The following is a 17,426-nucleotide window of genomic DNA, read 5'->3' as shown; positions in this document are numbered from 1 at the left end:
TGCTGGTGGCTTGGTGTTGAATGCACCTGGGTGGGTAGCTAGCTCCCCACTGCCCCCTAATGGGAGTCCTGCCCTTGTGATGGCTCCAAGCAGCACCCGTATAGAAAATAAATATTTATTTGGAAAATAGTCATTCCTCCAACAATGCAGTAGAAAAAAAAAAGTGCCACAAGTTACTGATACAGGGAATAACACTGAGTCCAGGGGGAGGGGCACCAAGCCCTCCTCCCTAGCCCCGCGGAGGGGCAGAAAGGTCCCAGAGGGGGAGGGGCAAGGCCTCCCCTGTGGTCACTGCACACATGCAATAGACAGGACCACACCAAAATGCACACACCTGCAACGATGGAATGGGACACACAGCAGGTACTGGCAGCACTGGGGGCAGGAGTGGGGAGCTATACTATGTGGCCCCTGGCCTCACATCCTGGGGCTGAGACACACCTCTACCCAAGCTGCCAGGCCAGGGACTAGGCAGCAGCTCCCCAAGCAGGCAGCCCCAGGAGCCCAGCTGGTGGGAGAGGGTAGTGCTTGGGGGTGGGGAGAGCTGCCTCATGCCCATGGGGGCTGCTGAGTCTGGGGTATGAAGTCAGACCCTCTCCAGAAGGCTGGTGGGGCTCTCTGCTCAGGAAGGCTCAGAGGTGGAATGAGGCTGCAGCCATGTGTAGCTCTGCTCCAAGGGCCTGAGTCTACCCCTTGGAGGCGGTGATCAGCCCAGCAGCATGGAGAGGGGCACAGGGGGAGGAGGGCAGGGGCTACATCACCTCGCCTGTCACCAAGCAGCCCAGGCAGAGCCTCAGTATGAGTCCACGCTGCAGAGAGAAAGGGTGGGGTTAACAGCAGCCACAGCAGCATCTCCAAGTCTAACATGAAGGGGCAACTTCCCCTACAATGGAAACCCCTAGCTCTTTCCCCATACTCTTCTCAACTTTCTGGGGAGGCAGCTGGCTGGGAGAGAGAAGTGTCACTGCTACATTTTGGGGGACAGAGAGGACAATCATGCTGGGAAAGGAATCCAGGAAGCCTGGCTCCTGGTCATATGCATGGCCTCCTTTCTCTGTACTCTCAGCCTTCTCTCTCCTACTTTTCCTTCTGGGCCACAGGTTACACTCCAGACTCTTTCTTCAGCCATCCCCAGCTCTGTTTCCACTGGGCTACTCAGGGTCTTCCTCCCCTACCCATCTCATTTCCCCCTACAGCAGAGGAACAGTTACCTGGAGAAGGAGGCCAGGGTGAGGATGCCCAGGAGCAGCTCCACAGCATAGAAGAGCAGCAGGATGGCATTAAGGATGGCCTCCAGGCGCAGGGCATAGGTCTGCAGCAGCAGGTAGTAGGCTGCCATCACAGCCGCTGGGAAGGTCAGGGCCAGGCTGATGGAGAGTGGCACCTTCCGCTGGCACAGGTTCCCCTTGGAGCCTGTCATGAAATGTGGCTGTGAGCATCTCATGCACAGCCCGTGTCGTTCCCTACAAAGAGGTGGTGCTCAGGATCTGCCTGCCCACGGAGCCCGGGAATCGGGTAAAAGGTTCTTTGCCTCTAGGGCACTGGCCACAGGCCAGGAATGTGGTACGGGGAGATTCCTCCCTATGGTATTGGTTCTTGTTGGATGCCCAGTTGGGTTCTTGTTGGGCGCCCAATTGGCTGAAGTGAGGAGCCCCTTTGCTTTAGGACAGTGACCCTGTGGTGGGGACCAAAAGCCACTTGTTTGACAACTGCTTGTCACCAGCCCAAGCCCACCCCAGGCTCTTACCATGAGGTGGCACCTGGCCCTGTTCTTCCTAAATACTCACCAAAAAATATCCGTGTGACTTCGATGCCAAGGTAGAGGAAGAGCATGACCAGGTCCAGGGCCAGGTTGGCAGATGGGTAAGGTAACAGCAGCCCTGTGGCACAAAGGCCATCCCTTTCAGGAGGAGAGCAAGGCCACACCCCCACCCTTTTTCTCTGGGGTGCCACTGTCCCTTACCCACTGAATAAACTGATAAGCCCTAGGGATGTGCCAGTGGTCAGAGAGGTTACAAAGCCCAGGGAAGACAGGCTGTCTAACAGCTCCTGCCTGAGCCAAACTGCAAAGTTTCTGGCTTTCTCCCACCCCTCCCTGCTCAGGTGCAGTCTTGCAGGGGGCTGGGGCCACTGATGTAGATGGATGGGCTGGAGCGGTGCTAGGGAAGCCTCTAAGTATGCAGGGGTCAGCTCATTCTGTCGCTCTTCCATCAGCCTGTGGGCAGCATCTGATGTCCAATGCAATCAGTGGTGGGCTACAGCACATACAAGCGCCTGGGAAGGTCTCTTACCCTTATAGACAAATATGAAGATCTCCAGGAGGAAGTAGGTCGCGTAATACCAACCATTGAGGAACAGCAGGATTTCCAATGGGGTGGAGGAGAGCTGGCGACCTGGGGGGTGGGTGGAGAAAGCAAGCAGAGCATGAACAGGTAAGGCACCTTAGCAAGGAGGAGGAAAGGGTCATATATATTTTCCCAAGATGCTGCTCCCTCCTTCTTGGCTGAGGAGCTGCATGGCTCTCTGGGGGCATCAAATGCATGGGGCTGAACAAGAGGAAAGGTGGTGAAGGCCCTGGTGTGCAAGGAATCTAGGATGCTCCTCCATCCCCAGCTCCATGGGAACTGGGCAGGTTGCTGAGGGCTGGTGTTAAAAGGCTCCTCAGCATCCTAAAATGCAAGTAGGGACCTAACGAGGTCTTCAAAGGGCCTGGTGCTAACACCCCGGCAGTGGGTGAGGAACAAACCAATGTGACGGGCTCCCTACTCTAGCCCTGTTCATCTGCTGGTCCCAAAGCACTTTGTGAAGGAAGGCAGCTGCCCCCATATTACAGGTAGGGAAACTGAGGCCCATAGAAGTGAAGCAACTTGCCTTCAGATCTATGGCAGAGCTGGGACCAGACTCCCATTCCCGGCCAGAAAGAAGGTGCTGGCCAAGGGGAACTGGGGTGCCTTCCTTGCCCACGCATGCCTCTGAGAAGAACGTCCCTAAGCAGCATCCACAGACTCCCTGGATCCACTCAAGGGGCAGCGGGCAATAACTGGCGTTTCCTGCTCAGTGATCTCTCTCGGCGCCCTCCTTACCAACCTCTGACCTGTGCTCCCGTTCCTGTGCTTTCATCCCTTATCCAAAACACTTAGTCATCCTTCATGTAGTGGCTGCTCTCCACCCACTGAGGGGGCCTGTAGTTCCTGATGAGCCTGGGACCACCATCGCTGTGTAATGATAGGCCTAGCTCTCAACCTCAGCATCCTGGCCGCGAACAAACACACAAGCTCCTGGGGCTGGAAGTTGAAGCCTGCCACCATTAGCCTGGAAATAAGGTGCATGTCTCGAGCAGTGAAGGCAAGTAACCGTTGGAACAGCTTTCCCCCAGCTTCTACCTCCCCAGCTGCTGCTAAACCAAGGCCAAGGGGTTTCTTTGAGACCCGTTCTGGTTCAAAACACTGTTGTGGGGGGGAGGTCCTCTAGCCTCCGCCATTCAAGACATCAGACTGTAACCAAATGATTCCCTCCACACCCCCATCTGCAAAGAAATTGCGTTAGACACATCTGATCCCAAGTTACTCCCTGTTTCCTCTTGCTAAGCTAGGGATAACATAACCCACCGCTCTCGCTGCCCGTTTGGCCTGTCAGCGCTTTGCAGCGAGGGGCTGCTCTGTGCTGAGGCTGGGAGCTGCCCCCCTAACAGACGTTGGCGCCACAAAGGAGGTTCAGCAGCTGGTCCGCCCTCCTCCTTACAACTGCCTGGTGCTGTCGCAGGGTCCTCGCCCGGCCGGGCTCCGGAGCTAGGACCGGACACAAGCCCCTCCCAGGGGCAGCCCGCGCCCCGTTTGCAGCCGCCGCGCCCAGCTCCGACATCACGCCCCGGGTCTTGCTCTGCCTTTCTCCGCTCAAGGGCAGGGCCCCCCCCATCACTGCCCAGCGCCGGGGGCTGCTCCCGGGGGCTTTGGCCACTGGACCTGCGGGGGGGGCCAGTAGGGCGGGCCCAGAAGGGTCACGTGACCCCCGCGGAGGCTGGGGGAGCTCGGCCTGGTCCCGCGCCCCCCGCACTTACTTCTGGGCGCCATCTTCCATCTCCATGGAAACCATGGCACGCAGCGCCGGCGCTTCCGGGAGCGCGGGGGCTGGCGAGCAGCCCGCCGCTCCGCCTCTGGAGGACCCGCTCGGAGTCACGTGACACCCCCCCCCCCCGGGGCGGCCACTGAGACTTCTTTCCCCGGCCGCGGCCAGGCTGGGGGGCCGCAGCCAGAGCAGGGGATTCAGCCTCTGGCCTCCTGCGACAGTAGCCACTGAGAGTATGGCAGGCCAGCACCCTGGAGACTCGCCTGCATGCACACACACAGCACCAGGTTTTGGAAAATGGAGCCTTTTTAATTTTCTGCTCGTTTATAAAACGGGGTACAAAAGGACAGGCTAATGAGGGCAGAGAGGCCCCAGGGCCGTACAGCCAGCCTCGGCCTGCCCAGGACACCAAGTGGAACGGGCGTGGGAGCTGCTGCTAGCAGGTGCCCGGAGCTGAAGGGCGAGTGACAGGCAGGGGGATGAGAAAGGGCAGCTGCGGTGCCAGCAGGGCACAATCACACACATCTGGCCCTTCGCGTCAGTGCATGAGGAGGCAGCAGCTAGGGCCAGAGCAGGGCTGGGAGTGGTCCACACTCTCCGGCGGGGAGAAGGAGCGGAGGGGTGCGAGTGAGGGGCAGATGCAGCATTGAGGTGCTGGCCTCGAGGGTGACTGTCCGCCTCTCTTGGAGGGTGCTGAGCAGCGAGGTGCAGAACTAGTGGGCAGACCATCCCCAAGTCCAGTGCCTGAGAGGATCATCAGGTGCGGATCTGAGCAAACTCTTTGCGCAGCCACATGGAGTCCTGGTAGAAGCGGGGGTCACCCAGGTGCACAGCAGTCCTCTTGTAGAAGTAGTAATACAGCACAGCCGCTGGTGGGAGCGAGAGTGGGTGAGAGCAAGCCCAGCAGGCCAGAGCTACCCCACCCCCACTGCCTAAAGGGGCACACCAGTGTGCTGGGAGGCCTCATGCCCCCAGACAGAACTGGGAGCCTGGCCAAACACTGTGTCTTAACCCCCAATCCCAGGCTGGGGGCACCATAGCCCACCCCACTGACAGCACAGTAGCTGTGCTGTGTGTGCAGGGAGGGCTGTTAATGGCTCCCTGCATGTCTGTCCATCCCTCTGCCCTGCATCAGTCTGCCTCCAGCCCTTACCCAGCCTCTGGAACACGAAGAGTGCCTGCAGCCCATCTGTCCACACGAAGCCATTGGAGTCCTTCCAGCGCAGGTTCTGAAAGAGACACACATACACCAGGAGCAGAGGCCTTGGGTGGGGGGGACATAAGCCCAGTGCCAGACCACAGCACTGCCTACTGGGTCTCTTCTAAAGGGCCACAGCTCCCCCTCCAGGCTTTGTTCAGCCTTCAACTTATGTCACACTAACTGCAGCTCCTCAGTGAAAGGCAGCTGTGTCAGCTTCCCAGAGCCAGTTGGTGCCCCCTAGTGGGCAAGCAGGGTGAAAAATCCCTCCACTGCCCTGATCCCTTTCCCTGCAAGAATAACTGTCTGTCTCTAAGCCCATTCTGATTGTAGACACAGAGCAGAACAGCCAGGGAGCAGCTCTCGAAGCATGCAGAGGTTAATCAGAGATCAGCCTGGAAGCATCTCTCTGGGAATCCTCTTAAATCACCCTGTCCAGGCAGAGCCACAGGCAGCACCCACAATGCAGAAGCCCTCACCTGATCTAGGCAAAAGGCACCTCAGAGCAGTGGGGCTATGGTCTAGGAACAGGGATGCAGGCAGAGGGAAGGGATGAAACAGGATACCTGGGTTCTACCCTCAGTTCTTCTGTTTGCTTACTCTGTGGTTTTGGGTGCATCACACACTCCCCCTGCTGTGCCTTGGGATAGCTTTCCAGCACCTCTTGCCAGGGCAGTAATCCCATGCAACACATCACACCTGCCATCAAGCCACTCTGACAGTGGATTAGCTTTACTTGGAGAATTGGTTACTACAGGGAACCAGAGCCAGCAGCAGCCCAGCATCCAGGGCAGGCTACTCCCTTCTAGTCTGAGGACTCCCAGCCACAACCATTTCACAACTCTTGTCTTTTTAAACATGACTCCCTCACCGTATCCCACTTAGAAAGCACCCACAAGTGATCACTGAAATCAGCAGCTTGGCCCCTGTCAGGAGGGTGCTGTCTAGCACTGGCTTTGGTTCTCCATGGAGCAAGATCATCATGAACAGAAAGTCATGGAGTAGTAATAGTCCCAGCTGTCAGGTTTGCATGACCTGATGCCAAGCTGACAGCCAGGTCTATAACCCTCCAGGCAGGAGGGAAACCCTCTGTTTCTCCACTGGGAGAGCTGCTTCCCTGCCAGCCTTGCTCTGGCACCAATGCCTCTGCTTGCTCTGGCACCGATGCCTTTGCTTGCTCTGGCACTGGCCTCCAAGTGCTGCTGGGAGGAGGTGGGCTAATCCTCACATTTTGAACCAACAAACCCTCTCAGCTCTGTACAATGCCTGAACTGTTGAGTGACTGCCCCCAGCCCCAGCCTCCTTTCTCACTATGACACCAAGAAAGGCCTGGACTTAGACAGCAAAGCCTGCCTGCAGTCACAGCACAGGACCCAGCCTGGGAAGCACCCCCAGCAATCAGTTTGCAGTCCCAACCAGGATTATGCCCTCCAAAGCAGTAGCTGGCCAGACATTCAGTAATGGAGGAATGTCCCACCCTGAACCTGGCAGACAGTATGAGTTTCTGCTTGGCCCTGCATTCAGCCTCCTGGGATGTGGCAGCGCAATGCTGGGAGTAGAGAAGCAAACTTAGCCCCATCCAAGAAAGATTCTGTGCACCTGAGGAGAGCAAGATCCTCCCTGTCACAAGGGAGACAAGAGTGGAGCTCCCCCCAACCCTGCTGCTGCCCTCTGGGAGGACAGGAGGGAAAGGGACTTGCACTCTCTTCCCTAATGCTCCAGAGCTCCTCCCTTGTTTGGAGCAAGGTGTGACAAACATGTTCAGGGAGGTCCTGGGGGCACAGGGGCTCTGATACTGCGTGGCTACATGCAAGTTCATTCTTTTCGTAGCCCCACTGTGTCTCCAGGTGAGTCGGGGACATGGGGTCCTTCCAAGGTGCAAGAGTCCTGACCTCTCAGACTGAAAGGGCAGGGTAGGATCCAAGCACAGCTTCAGCCTGGCAAGACTTCACAGGAGAGGTTCTCTCTAGCGGGTGGCCAAAACGGGCTGGGTACACCACAGGGAGATCCTGGGGCCTACGTCTGAAACTGTAGATATCAGGCACTGTCAGAGGGGGCTACCAGAGGAGGCAGATTCATCCCGCAGGGTGTCAGGTACTGCTGGATGAGCTCAACTGCTCTGGAGGAGGATGAAGTCCCTGACTAGACAGATAAGGGATTCTTATGCCCCTTGGCGAGACGCCCTGATCCCAGAAGCTGGCACGGTCCTGCCCTACCATGACCCAGATGTGGAAGGAGATGCTCAGAGCCAGGTACACTGCCGACAGGATGATGGTCCCTTTGAACTTATGGAACAGCAGGTTGACCAGGCCGGCCTGGAAGACGAAAGTGTTGAAGAACATGAGGAAGATGATGATGACGTTGAAGAGGACGGCAATATCCTGGATGCTGTGGGGGAGAGAGAGGGCGGTGAACTCCCAGGCACCTGTGGGGACCCTGCCATCCCCGGTTGCCGGCACTCACATGAAGAGCACGAGCTGGATGACGGGCGCAGCGCGCAGCAGCTCCGAGAAGGAGTTGACGAAGAGGTCGTAGAAGAGCAGCAGGAACTGCAGGGAGAGCACCATGCTGTAGCTGCTGGTCTGCAGCATCATCTTTCCCCGCGGGCCGTGTTCTCAGTGGCTGCATTCCGGGCTGCGGAGCCACCTCATTCCCGGGGCCCGGGGCCTCCTGCGCCGCCTCGCCCTACGGACGCGCCCCGGAGCCTGGGGGGTGGGGGAGGGGGAGATGTGGGTGTTATTCCTGGCAAGGCCTGGGCCGGGGGGAGGAGGGGGACCCTTGCCTACCCCGTGCCCGTGACACTGTCTCCGCACAGGCACCCCCTCCCAACGGGCCCTCACTCGCCTGACACCGCCATCTTGCATCCCCATGGCGACCGCGCTGCCATCCCGGGAGGCAGGCGGAGGGACCGGAAGTATCCCGTTGCCACTCTGCGGGCACTTCCGGGGAGTGAGACGTGGCGCTCTCGCCTCTCTATGGTGCTGGAGGACCGGGGCATGGCCCCCGCTTGAGGCACGGGCCGCTGTGATACCCCCGGAGCAGGTCCTGGTCCGCGACTGTGGGGTCCCCGTGGTCCGGGCTTTGGACGGGCTAAAGGGACAGCGTTTACTTGCGGGGCAGGCTCAAGCAGGGACCAGCCTGCCTTGAGTCAGGGGGTGGGGGCAGCCGGCTGCACGTGGCGCATCTGGGAGGGGGTGGACACCCGAGCAGCGGGTCATGCGGAAGCAGAAAGCAGAGCAGCCGACTAGGCGGAGGGAAGGGTGCAGAGTAATGGGGGCCTCCTTCCGGTTCTAGCTGGGATCTGGAGGACTTGGATCATAGAGAGGGCAGGCAGGTGGGCGGGAGCGGCTCTGAGCCAGGTGCAGAAGTGCGGCGCGAAGACTCCATGTCCCGTGGTGCCTCCGGGCGCGAGGCGGAAGTGGTTGGGGGGGTGGGGCCGCGGTTGCGGCCGCGAAGAGAAGCTGCCCTGATGAGCCGGGACAGCTCCGCGGAGGCGTCTACGGCCTCCTGGAACTACAGCCCCCGGCGTGCCCCGCGCTGGAACCGGAAGCAAGGTGCGCCCTGGGGAGTGGGGTCTGGGATGGGCTGGGAGGGGTCAGTGCAGGGTCAGGGAGAAAATGGGAGCCCTGGGGACGGAGTGGGAGGCTGATCGCCAGGGGTCGGGGTAGATTGGGAAGGTCAGTTGCAGGTCAGGAGGTCAAATGTAATTTAGGAAGGGTTGCAGGAGGTCAAGGGTTGGGGGACAGTGGGGTGCAGGCTGCTGTGGGGCCATAGGTGACGGTGACCCCCGTGTCCGGGCAGGCGGGGCCGTCGCTCCTCTGAGGAGCCTGACTCTGATATTATTTGTGTCCCCTTCCACAGCCACACAGTCCTCATCCCGTGGTGCTGGTGTCTCCTGGGGGCTGCATTACCCACCCCTGCACTCTTGCTATTTTCCACTTGTGCCTCGTGATTCCTCTTGTTCCGTCTGAAGGCCTGGGCCGTGGGGGCTGCAAGGCAGTGCCAGCTCCTCACCTCTCAGCTGAGCTCTGAATGCACCTCCGGGTTTTGGGGCCAAGCTTGAGGATGTGACCCAAGGGCTTCCTTGAGAGTGCAGGGAGCAGAAGGCAACCAGGATGAGCCCCTTGCGTACTGCTGAATCCTGTCATTTCTCAGGGCTGGGCTCAAGCGTTCGGTGCCTGCAGTACGGAAGCGGTGAAGACAGATGCCGCCAGGGTTTTTTTGTCTTCTAGCAGATCCTTCCGGCTTCCTGGGAACACCTTGGCCTGCAGCCCTTTGGCTGAAAGTGTTCCAGTTCAAGGTCATGTTCCCCCCCCCAACCGGACGGATTAGCGAAATGAGCTGGGAGCCAGGAGTCTGGGATGTTCTTTCCAACTGCTGCTGGGCTGGTACAGCACCTCTCGTCCTCCTGGCACAAAGCATTTCATGTCTCCCAGCCCTCCTCGTGTGGGAGGCAAAAGTCACTACCCCTGTATTATTGTTTCAAAAGCAAGGCTGAACATATATAAGTGTCTTGGTAAAGGCTATAGAGTGACTGAGTGGTACAGCCTTCTGCCCACGTTGAGTATTACAGGGATCCGGCAGCCCGTGGTGCCAGCTAACCCCTGCCTGGGGGCAGTTGCTCTCTTATTAGATCACTTAGCAGCCTCCTCTGCCCCCTCCACATCAATTTTTAGTTCAGCAAAGGACACAGAGGTCTGGGGTTAGGAAACAAAGCCCTTATCCATAACATAGACTTATAGCATTAGTTCCCAAAAGCTTCCCAGAATTCAGGGTCACCTGGAGCTTGGCACTGTACACACACAGTGGCTCTTCACCCTCCTAACATGGTGCTTGGACATGAAATGTGTCCAGGATCACTCAACCTTTGCCAATCCAGCACTAGGAGTCCTTTGGCTGTGTGTCCTGGGCAAACACAGCTGTGTTTACACCTGATAGTGGGTGTGACTTAGCCTCCCAATATCTGCAAACCCCCAGAGGTGGCAGGGGAGGAGGAGAAATAACCCTTTTGGGGCTCCACATACTAAACCCCTGGTTCATTTTGCTGCTGTCCCTTCCCAGGGAGCAGTGGGAGGACACAGCTTTCTCTGCTGCTAAACTTGCCTCCTGCCTCCTCCCCTCCCCGCCTAGCAGCGCCCTTCCCCTCCTCATGTGGCATGGTGTATTTTTGGTGGAGGATGTAAAACTAAGCAAATGAGGGACATTCCTAGAGCCTCTGTTGGCTGCAGTGGTGAAACAACTCTGCGACCCTGTGTGGAGTGTGTGGCTCTGATACAGACCTTGCCTCGCTTCTGACGGTATGTGGGCTGCATAAGGCCAAGACTGGGTGGATGGGCCGTTCTCAGAATTTATTATACTCCAGACAAGGGAACCTAGGTAAAATGTAGCAGGCTGTGATCCCCAGGATGCCATGCTGGGTGATGTAATGGTTCTTCCCGGCCTTACCCTGTCTAAAATCTCCAAGAGAGGAATGGGGAACCCAGAATTGGAAAGGATGGGAGAGCACTGTCAGAGTTATGGAGAGGCTCTGTGATGATGGGAATAGCAAGGGTGGGGTTGGACAGGGTGGAGGGGCATTGCCTGAACTGGGAGGTTGCCAGAAGTAGGGCTCCCCCATCCCTTATATTACCCCCTCTAGAGCAAGTGCTCCATTGCTGGTCTTGGGAGTCTTCAGGGTCCTCCTCTGCAGCGTGTCTGGAAAGAAGAAGTGAGGAGGACCTCATGACTGTTACAGGAAGCCCTGGTTGCAGGTGCAGCACACACTCTCCCTCTCCCCACTGGATGCTGCTTAGGGCATCCTGACTACTAGGTTGCAGCAGTCTCTGCATCTCTGAGAGGCCCAGGGTGGGAACTGAACTGTTTCTCTTTGGGCTGGATTTGGTTCTGCCTCTGTTGAATTTGCCCTTTTCAGCTACATCTCAGCTGTGTCCCTGCTCAGTGTGCCAGGCCCATGGTGGCGGAAGCTTGATTCTGTGTGATAGCAGTGGTGGGGTGGGCACGTAGAAGTAAATGTTTCTGCTGCTGTGTCCTCCTTGGGCTACCCTGGGCCAGGATTGACTGGGACCCCTGTCCTCTCCCTGAGAGCACTGTAGAGGCAGTGTTGGTTTTGGCAGAGACACATTGCTCCCGTCTCTCCCTGAGGAGCAAGGGGCAGGCTCCTCCTGGTAAGCGGGGGTTCCTGCTGCCCTCAGACTTCCCCGCTGCCCTCAGACTTCCCCACTGCCCTCTACTAGGAGCCTGCAGGAGGTGCCTCCCTCACCTCTTACTTTGTCTACCTCTCATCGGGGCTTCACACTGCAAGCAACTATTCATCTCCCTCCCTCAGCACTGTGTGGCAAAGGGGCAGTTCTGGGTGGTTACAGGACAGCCTCTGCTCTCTCTCCCCACCCCTGCTCCCTGGCTGCCTTCAGCAGGTTGGCTTGGAGGCTGTGCCTTCATGTGGTTCTTTTGTCATCAGGGTGGCACTGGGCAGCTGGCAGAGCTGGATGAAGGCTGGCTGGGCAGATGAGGGGTTGCAGAGCCCAACCAGGTGACAGGTAGGGGAAAGGGGGTGAGGGGCTGTGCAGTGACTCTATCCTTGTTATGTTGCTTCCTCAGGTGTGGTCTCTTTCAGTGGCACGATGCCCACTTTGAGGTTACTGCCTTTCTCAATCCTGCTGGGTGTTGTGGGGATCCTCTGCGTGGGGCTCACAGGCTTCTGGTGCTACCACTGGCGTGGGGGCTTTGGCTGGGATGGCACTGCCAGGATGTTTAACTGGCACCCAGTCTTCATGGTAATGGGCATGGTGGTGCTGTACGGTGCAGGTACGTGGGAGCCCTCCCGCCTCAGCCATGGGACTATTCCTTTGCCAGGGGGGTGATGAACCTCCCTGTCTCTCCCCTTTCCCCTCAGCGGCGCTGGTGTACCGCCTGCCTCTCTCCAGGAGGGGCTCCAAGCTGCCCTGGAAGCTGCTTCACGCAGCCCTGGCCCTGGTGGCCTTCCTCCTGGCCGTGTTGGGGCTTGTTGCTGTCTTCAGCTACCACAAAGCCCGGACCATTGCCAACATGTACTCGCTGCACAGCTGGGTGGGGCTGACAGCTGTTGTGCTCTTCTCTTGCCAGGTAGGTGCTACCACTTGTGAATGCCCTTTCCCCACCCAGCCTCCTCCTCAGCTGCCCCTAGCTCTGCCACCGGCTGCCTTGGCCTTGGTCTAGTCCAGCTGGTACACTGAATCCTCATCCATTTTCCCTCTCTTCTAGTGGCTTATGGGGTTCTCCACCTTCCTGCTACCCTGGGCTCCAACCTGGCTGAGGGGCCTTTACAAGCCCATTCATGTCTTCTTTGGGTGCGCCATCTTCATGCTGGCCATAGCAGCCTCCATTTCTGGCATCAATGAGAAGCTGTTCTTTAGCCTGTGAGTGCCAAAAGGGGTTGGGACTAGGAAGGGGGAACAAGGTGGTGGGCTTCTGTTTAGGCTTCCTTCTCTCACCTGTGGGCTGGGATGGGGAGTTGGGACCCACCTGGGGTGAGTGGTATGTCAGCGCCAGGAGGCCTGCTCACTAGGCAGACTTAATCCAGAACAGACAGAGAAGGGGAGGCTGGAGGTGGGTCCCAGGTGCAGTGGCTGTAACCAAGGGGCTGGAGAGATGCTGGTCTGGGCAGGAGTGGCTGGTGCAAACAGGCTTCAGATGCAGAAGGGGAAGAGGTCCAGAAGGGGTAGGGGCCTCCCTCCCTTTGGGTGGAGGCCTGGCCTTTGCCCAGGCCAACGGGATTGCTGTTGCACCATGTTGCATGATCTAAGTGATGGGGGAAGGAGTTCTCTCTGCTCCCCACTGTGTGGGGCCACCCTGGGAGTTTCTTCACCCCATGAGCTACACAGGCAGGCAGGATTTGTAAGGGAGAATGGTGGCTTGTGGTGGTGCTGGCTCTGAAAGAAGGCCATCGCTCCACCTCTTTCTTTTCAGGAACAATGCAACAGTTCTCTATTCCAGCCTGCCTCCTGAGGCCTGGTTTGCTAATACCTTGGGGCTGCTGATTGTGGTCTTAGGGTGGATGGTGCTGTGGGCTCTTTCCAAGCCAGCCTGGAAGCACCCAGAGTTGGATTCACCAGAGGCCCAGCAGGTACAGAGACTGTATAGAGGGAAAATAGCTACTGCTGTGGGGTGAAGTGAGGCTGAGATGAGAAGCTGACCCTGGGGAAGTCTCCTGAAGGCAGAGGTGGGTTGGCTGGCCATGAGCTCTGAAAGAACTTGAGTGACAGACCTCTAGGACTGAACAGTAAAGCTGTACTGCACTGGGCATGGGCCAGGAGCTGGGCAGCACCAGCATCTTTCTCCTACACAAGATCTTGAGATCCACTGGGAGGCAACAGGCTACCACATGCTCTCTTTCCCTGTGGGAGTCTTCAGGAGCTGCAACAGCTCAATCCACTGCCAGGGCAACAGGACACTGGATGCTGTTCCACCTCCCCATGAGTTTCCGGGCACTTCCAGCTTCATGGCAGTAGGACAGCAAGTCCCAGTTGATAAATAGGATTGGACCTGGCCAGAGAGAAGCCATGGGGGTCCTGTGTAGTGAGGACTGAGGGGCAGGGCCAATGGGTCAAGGGCCTGGGCTCAAAGGAGGAACCTGTCAGAGAGGCTGTTGCCACTGGAGGTTCAGTCATAGTGGTGAGGGCAGGGAAGTGGGCTGTGGTGCTGAGTGGGAGCTGCAGAAGAGGGTGGGGTGTGCCTTATTTATGGTCTGTCTCTCCACAGCCTCTGCCAGAGGAAGATAAATGAAGCAGCCATTTAAAGGAGGAGGGGCTGCTACTGTTGCATCAACCCAGGGCAACTAACTCCTCACTTCAGTGGCAGCTCTGTGCCTCACTTGCTGCTGTTGGCACTGACTTGTCTGGAGCCACAGGGAAAAGGCCTTATCTGTCCCAAATGCCCCTGCTCTTGCTCTGCTTTGGGCTCCCACCTCTCAGCCTCCTTTGGGGTCTGGCAAGTATCCTTGGGCTAGTTAGCCCCTCCTGCCGTTGCCTCCGGTGACAAAGGGGTCTTGGCAGACTCTGGGCACTAGATCTTCTGGAAGGAGAGTGTTGAGTCTACCATGTTTTTTCCCTGAGGTGGTTGGATGGATAGCAAGCCAGTGCTAGGTTCTTGGCTGCCACAGCCTGGGTGACCCTGCAGCAGCAACAGTCTGCTCTCAACTGACCAGCTTCCCTTACATGCTGCTACCCATGTCCCCAGCTCCCTCGCCTGGGCTTCTCCCTGTGAAATTCTGGGAGAGTTGCTTCTGTGATTGAAGGAAACTCTGTCTTGACCACTTCTCACCCCACCTCCAGCCGGACAGTGCTACAGGGCAAACCTCTGGGGCACTGGCAGAGCATCCTGGACATTGGCCAAGAATCCTGGCCTCTGCTTTCCAAGCTGAGCTGCTTCCGGTCTCCTACATCCTTGTTATCAGTCTCTGTCCTCTAGGTTGGATATAACCATATGTGGAAGTGAAGGCTTCTTGAACCAAACAGACCTGGAATGAGTTGGATGGGGGGCAATGACTGCCATTCTTCCCTTCTCCCCCCAGCTGCTACCACTTCCCTCCCAGGCCTCACTCCACAAGGTCAGCCTCTGAGCTCTGTCCCAGCTTGCTGCGGGGGAGGCACCTTTGTGGCAGGAAGCGGCTGCTGAGCCACCTCAGAAAAGGAAGTTGTGGGTCTGTATACACAGCTGGCTGCAATGGGCAGGCAGCCTGATGGCAGTCACCCTGAAGTCTGTGCTGCACAGCTGGGGGCACTGGAGAGTCTGGCTGGGGCTAGATCACAGTTCCTGTAACCCCCATGTCCTGTTCCCCAGCTTTCAGCCCTCTTGTGCCAAGCACTTTCCCTCTGCCTTCCCCTCCCACCCTGGCCCTACTGCTGTCATGCCAGCAATCTCCAAGCTCTCAGCCCTGTGAGGATGAATAGAGGTGTTTTCCTGCTGGACTTGTTCCACACCAGCTGTTCATGCTCCCCTCCTCCCCCCTCAGTTCCCTCACCAAAGTGCTGCTGTCATTGTGAAATCCTGTGTGGGGACAAACCAGGCCTTGTGGCTCTGAGCTCATGACTTAGGCTGCACCACACTTTGGCCCAGCCCTTCCTCTTTGCCATGCCTACTCTTTCTCAGGTCCCTACTTTAGCTGGCCTCTGTCCAGCTGTAGAGGCAGTGGGGAAGAAAGCCAAGACTTCCCTGTCACTGCCCAGGCCTGCTTCCCAGGCTTGCGGGCTGGAGGATGGTTCTCTCCCCAGTCAGCGTGTTCTGCCTGAGGATTATAAGTAAATGTGATACTTTATCCAGTCACTCCAGCTTTTGGGGGCTTCTGGTGTCTTGCAGGCATTGGCCATGGGTATTAGGAAAGAGTTAGAGTAGACTGGAAATCAGCTGAACAGCAATAGGGTAGTGAAATTGGACTCATAGTTTCCATGCGTTTGGTGGTGGCACCTGTCGCAAGCTCTTAAGGAAGTCCAGCAGTATGGGAGCTGGGAGCCAGACTGTCTGTTTCAGGCACTGGACAGATTGGGGCTTATCATGCAGGGAGTCTGTAGTAGATCAGGTGAATGTATTATTGTTCACCTAGTTGAGGCTCAGGTAGCAGTTCCCTCTTCCCTACCCCCCCAGTGGCAGGGAGGGGTCTGTCCCTTCTCTGGGGTGCTGGATGAGGAGCATGGTGGGCTCCGATGTGTGTGTGCACATTTCCCTGTAATTCATTGTTCTGGAATGGGCTATGGGTTGGCAGCTCCTTGGCCTTTCCAGCCCTCTGCAGCTGTGGCTAAAGGTTCCCCTTCTTGGAAAGCTTGCTCCTGCCCCTGCAGAGGGTGGGAGGTGCCTGGGGAGAATCTGCAGGGAGAGGCAGCAGTGGGAGAGGAGTGAAATGCCAAGCCAAGAGCAAATATGGCTTAAGCTAACAGCAAAGGGAGGAACCTGGGACTTAGCTAGAGGTGGGAGCACTCCAGGACTAGATGGAAAATGAAATGCATTCATCAAACAGCAGCAGCTTGATCCTGATGCCAGGGGGTATGCCAGTAGCTGGAGGCTTAAGCAATATTTGCAGAGGTGCAATTAGCCTCTGAGCCATAGCTGGTGGAAATGCCAAGTTTCTGTTTCCCAGGGAAAATCCCAAGATTTCAGCATTTTTGTCCCAAATTGGGACAAAAATATGACCTCAGAATCATATTTTCATCCAATGAAATGTTGGGGACACATCTTCTTTTGACCTTGCTGCACTGTTCTGTTTCAACTCTTGGGCAATATTAAATAATAAATGTAAATTTAGTAAATTCCTGCAAAAACTCTGGTCGTGAATACACTCCTGTAGCCTGGTCCCCTTTTGCCAACTCAGCGCTTCCTGACAAAGCTATAAATTGGACTTCTGACCAGGCAGTTGCCTTGGGCTGCAGAAATCAAGTGTAGACAAGACAGGAGTTGAATCTGTTCAGTCCCTGACTGCTTTTGCAGGCAGAGAAACTGAGTGCAAACTGGTATTGCTGGGTTTGAGCACTAAGGCTGATGGGAACTAGAGAAAGTCTAGAGGGCTGTTATAGTATCAGCTGAGCACTTACCCAGCCTGCAAGGAGAGGACTGGTTGACAGGTACAAGGAGATAAAATTCCATCTCCATTCACTCCCTTGCATGGTTGAAGCATATTTTTTATTCCTAGGGGAATTCATGTGTCTCATGATTTTTCCTTTGGTTCTCTGTCTCTCACTGGGTGAGAGCTTAGGGATTTTCATTACCTTATGAATAGGTGCTGGGATGTGATCAGGTGACTGCTTTGAGGGACTGCAGCTTTTTCTGGCTTGAAGACTGTGCTTAATAAAAGGTGCCTTGTTGGAATCAGAGTGAGAATGAGACAAGATTTGGTGGTGGGGATCAAGCCTGGGTATTATGTCTGCTTTGGCTTGATACCCTCAGTGCCTAGAACTGCAGGATGAAGCCAAGCAAATACAGAGGTTTTGCCTCAGCAAGCTTCCCCATGAGTGGAATTAGCGCTCAACACCCCAATTCATCAGCTGTCAGTGCCACAGTGACCAGGGCCCCACACCTTTCCAGGGACCTGCTGAGACTGGTGAAGCAGCTAAAGCAGGATGAAATAAAAGCAGGGATGGCTCTGAACCAGGAGCCTGCTGGAGCAGCCATTCTGAGCTAGAGGGTAGCCAAAGAAAGG

General features: G+C 56.8%; 3 protein-coding genes across 12 annotated transcripts; 1 reads left to right on the top strand and 2 right to left on the bottom strand.

Moving 5' to 3' along the window:
* Positions 1-99: 99 nt before the first annotated feature.
* Positions 100-4,158, bottom strand: TMEM216 (transmembrane protein 216). Of its 3 annotated transcripts, none has more exons than XM_006264583.4 (5): positions 4,058-4,158; positions 2,292-2,393; positions 1,788-1,880; positions 1,212-1,413; positions 100-809 (listed from the first exon to the last, which is right to left on the bottom strand). In XM_006264583.4, the coding sequence occupies exons 1-5, from the start codon at positions 4,068-4,070 to the stop codon at positions 794-796; spliced, it is 426 nt and encodes a 141-aa protein (XP_006264645.1). In that variant the 5' UTR covers positions 4,071-4,158; the 3' UTR covers positions 100-793. The 3 variants fall into 3 exon arrangements, with proteins under 3 accessions (XP_006264645.1, XP_019340815.1, XP_059578474.1); XM_019485270.2 differs by lacking the exon at positions 4,058-4,158 and adding an exon at positions 3,088-3,735; XM_059722491.1 differs by lacking the exon at positions 4,058-4,158 and adding an exon at positions 3,609-3,735.
* A 195-nt stretch (positions 4,159-4,353) lies between these two features.
* TMEM138 (transmembrane protein 138) lies at positions 4,354-7,968 on the bottom strand. The gene is made up of 4 exons (XM_019485277.2): positions 7,727-7,968; positions 7,480-7,651; positions 5,219-5,294; positions 4,354-4,934 (listed from the first exon to the last, which is right to left on the bottom strand). Exons 1-4 carry the CDS (start codon positions 7,855-7,857, stop codon positions 4,822-4,824), a joined length of 492 nt encoding a protein of 163 aa, XP_019340822.1. The 5' UTR covers positions 7,858-7,968; the 3' UTR covers positions 4,354-4,821.
* A 127-nt stretch (positions 7,969-8,095) lies between these two features.
* Positions 8,096-17,100, top strand: LOC102565817 (lysosomal membrane ascorbate-dependent ferrireductase CYB561A3). Of its 8 annotated transcripts, none has more exons than XM_019485272.2 (7): positions 8,727-8,817; positions 9,125-9,651; positions 11,861-12,067; positions 12,156-12,364; positions 12,503-12,657; positions 13,208-13,364; positions 14,000-16,539. In XM_019485272.2, the coding sequence occupies exons 2-7, from the start codon at positions 9,468-9,470 to the stop codon at positions 14,021-14,023; spliced, it is 936 nt and encodes a 311-aa protein (XP_019340817.1). In that variant the 5' UTR covers positions 8,727-8,817; positions 9,125-9,467; the 3' UTR covers positions 14,024-16,539. The 8 variants fall into 8 exon arrangements, with proteins under 8 accessions (XP_006264659.2, XP_019340817.1, XP_059578470.1 ...); XM_059722486.1 differs by lacking the exon at positions 8,727-8,817 and adding an exon at positions 8,907-8,940; XM_059722490.1 differs by lacking the exon at positions 8,727-8,817 and adding an exon at positions 8,917-8,940 and having other exon boundaries at positions 9,125-9,563.
* Positions 17,101-17,426: the final 326 nt, after the last annotated feature.

The sequence above is a fragment of the Alligator mississippiensis genome, chromosome 2 (genome assembly GCF_030867095.1).
Source record: "Alligator mississippiensis isolate rAllMis1 chromosome 2, rAllMis1, whole genome shotgun sequence".
NCBI classification, from domain to species: Eukaryota; Metazoa; Chordata; order Crocodylia; family Alligatoridae; genus Alligator; species Alligator mississippiensis.
The sequence above is the reverse complement of the archived record's forward strand: the minus strand, read 5'-3'. Positions and strand labels throughout refer to the sequence as shown.

Excerpts from the sequence above, each read along its gene's own strand:
- TMEM138 (XM_019485277.2), bottom strand. The coding sequence starts at position 7,857 with ATGATGCTGCAGACCAGCAGCTACAGCATGGTGCTCTCCCTGCAGTTC. Across the intron at positions 7,652-7,726 it reads ATCCAGCTCGTGCTCTTCAT|CATCCAGGATATTGCCGTCC; the intron begins GTGAGTGCCGGC and ends TCTCCCCCACAG. Across the intron at positions 5,295-7,479 it reads CCTTCCACATCTGGGTCATG|AACCTGCGCTGGAAGGACTC; the intron begins GTAGGGCAGGAC and ends TGTCTCTTTCAG.
- LOC102565817 (XM_019485272.2), top strand. The coding sequence starts at position 9,468 with ATGCCGCCAGGGTTTTTTTGTCTTCTAGCAGATCCTTCCGGCTTCCTG. Across the intron at positions 9,652-11,860 it reads TTCCAACTGCTGCTGGGCTG|GTGTGGTCTCTTTCAGTGGC; the intron begins GTACAGCACCTC and ends TTGCTTCCTCAG. Across the intron at positions 12,068-12,155 it reads GGTGGTGCTGTACGGTGCAG|CGGCGCTGGTGTACCGCCTG; the intron begins GTACGTGGGAGC and ends CTTTCCCCTCAG.
- TMEM216 (XM_006264583.4), bottom strand. Across the intron at positions 1,881-2,291 it reads CTTCATATTTGTCTATAAGG|GGCTGCTGTTACCTTACCCA; the intron begins GTAAGAGACCTT and ends TTTGTGCCACAG. Across the intron at positions 1,414-1,787 it reads AGTCACACGGATATTTTTTG|GCTCCAAGGGGAACCTGTGC; the intron begins GTGAGTATTTAG and ends ATTTCATGACAG.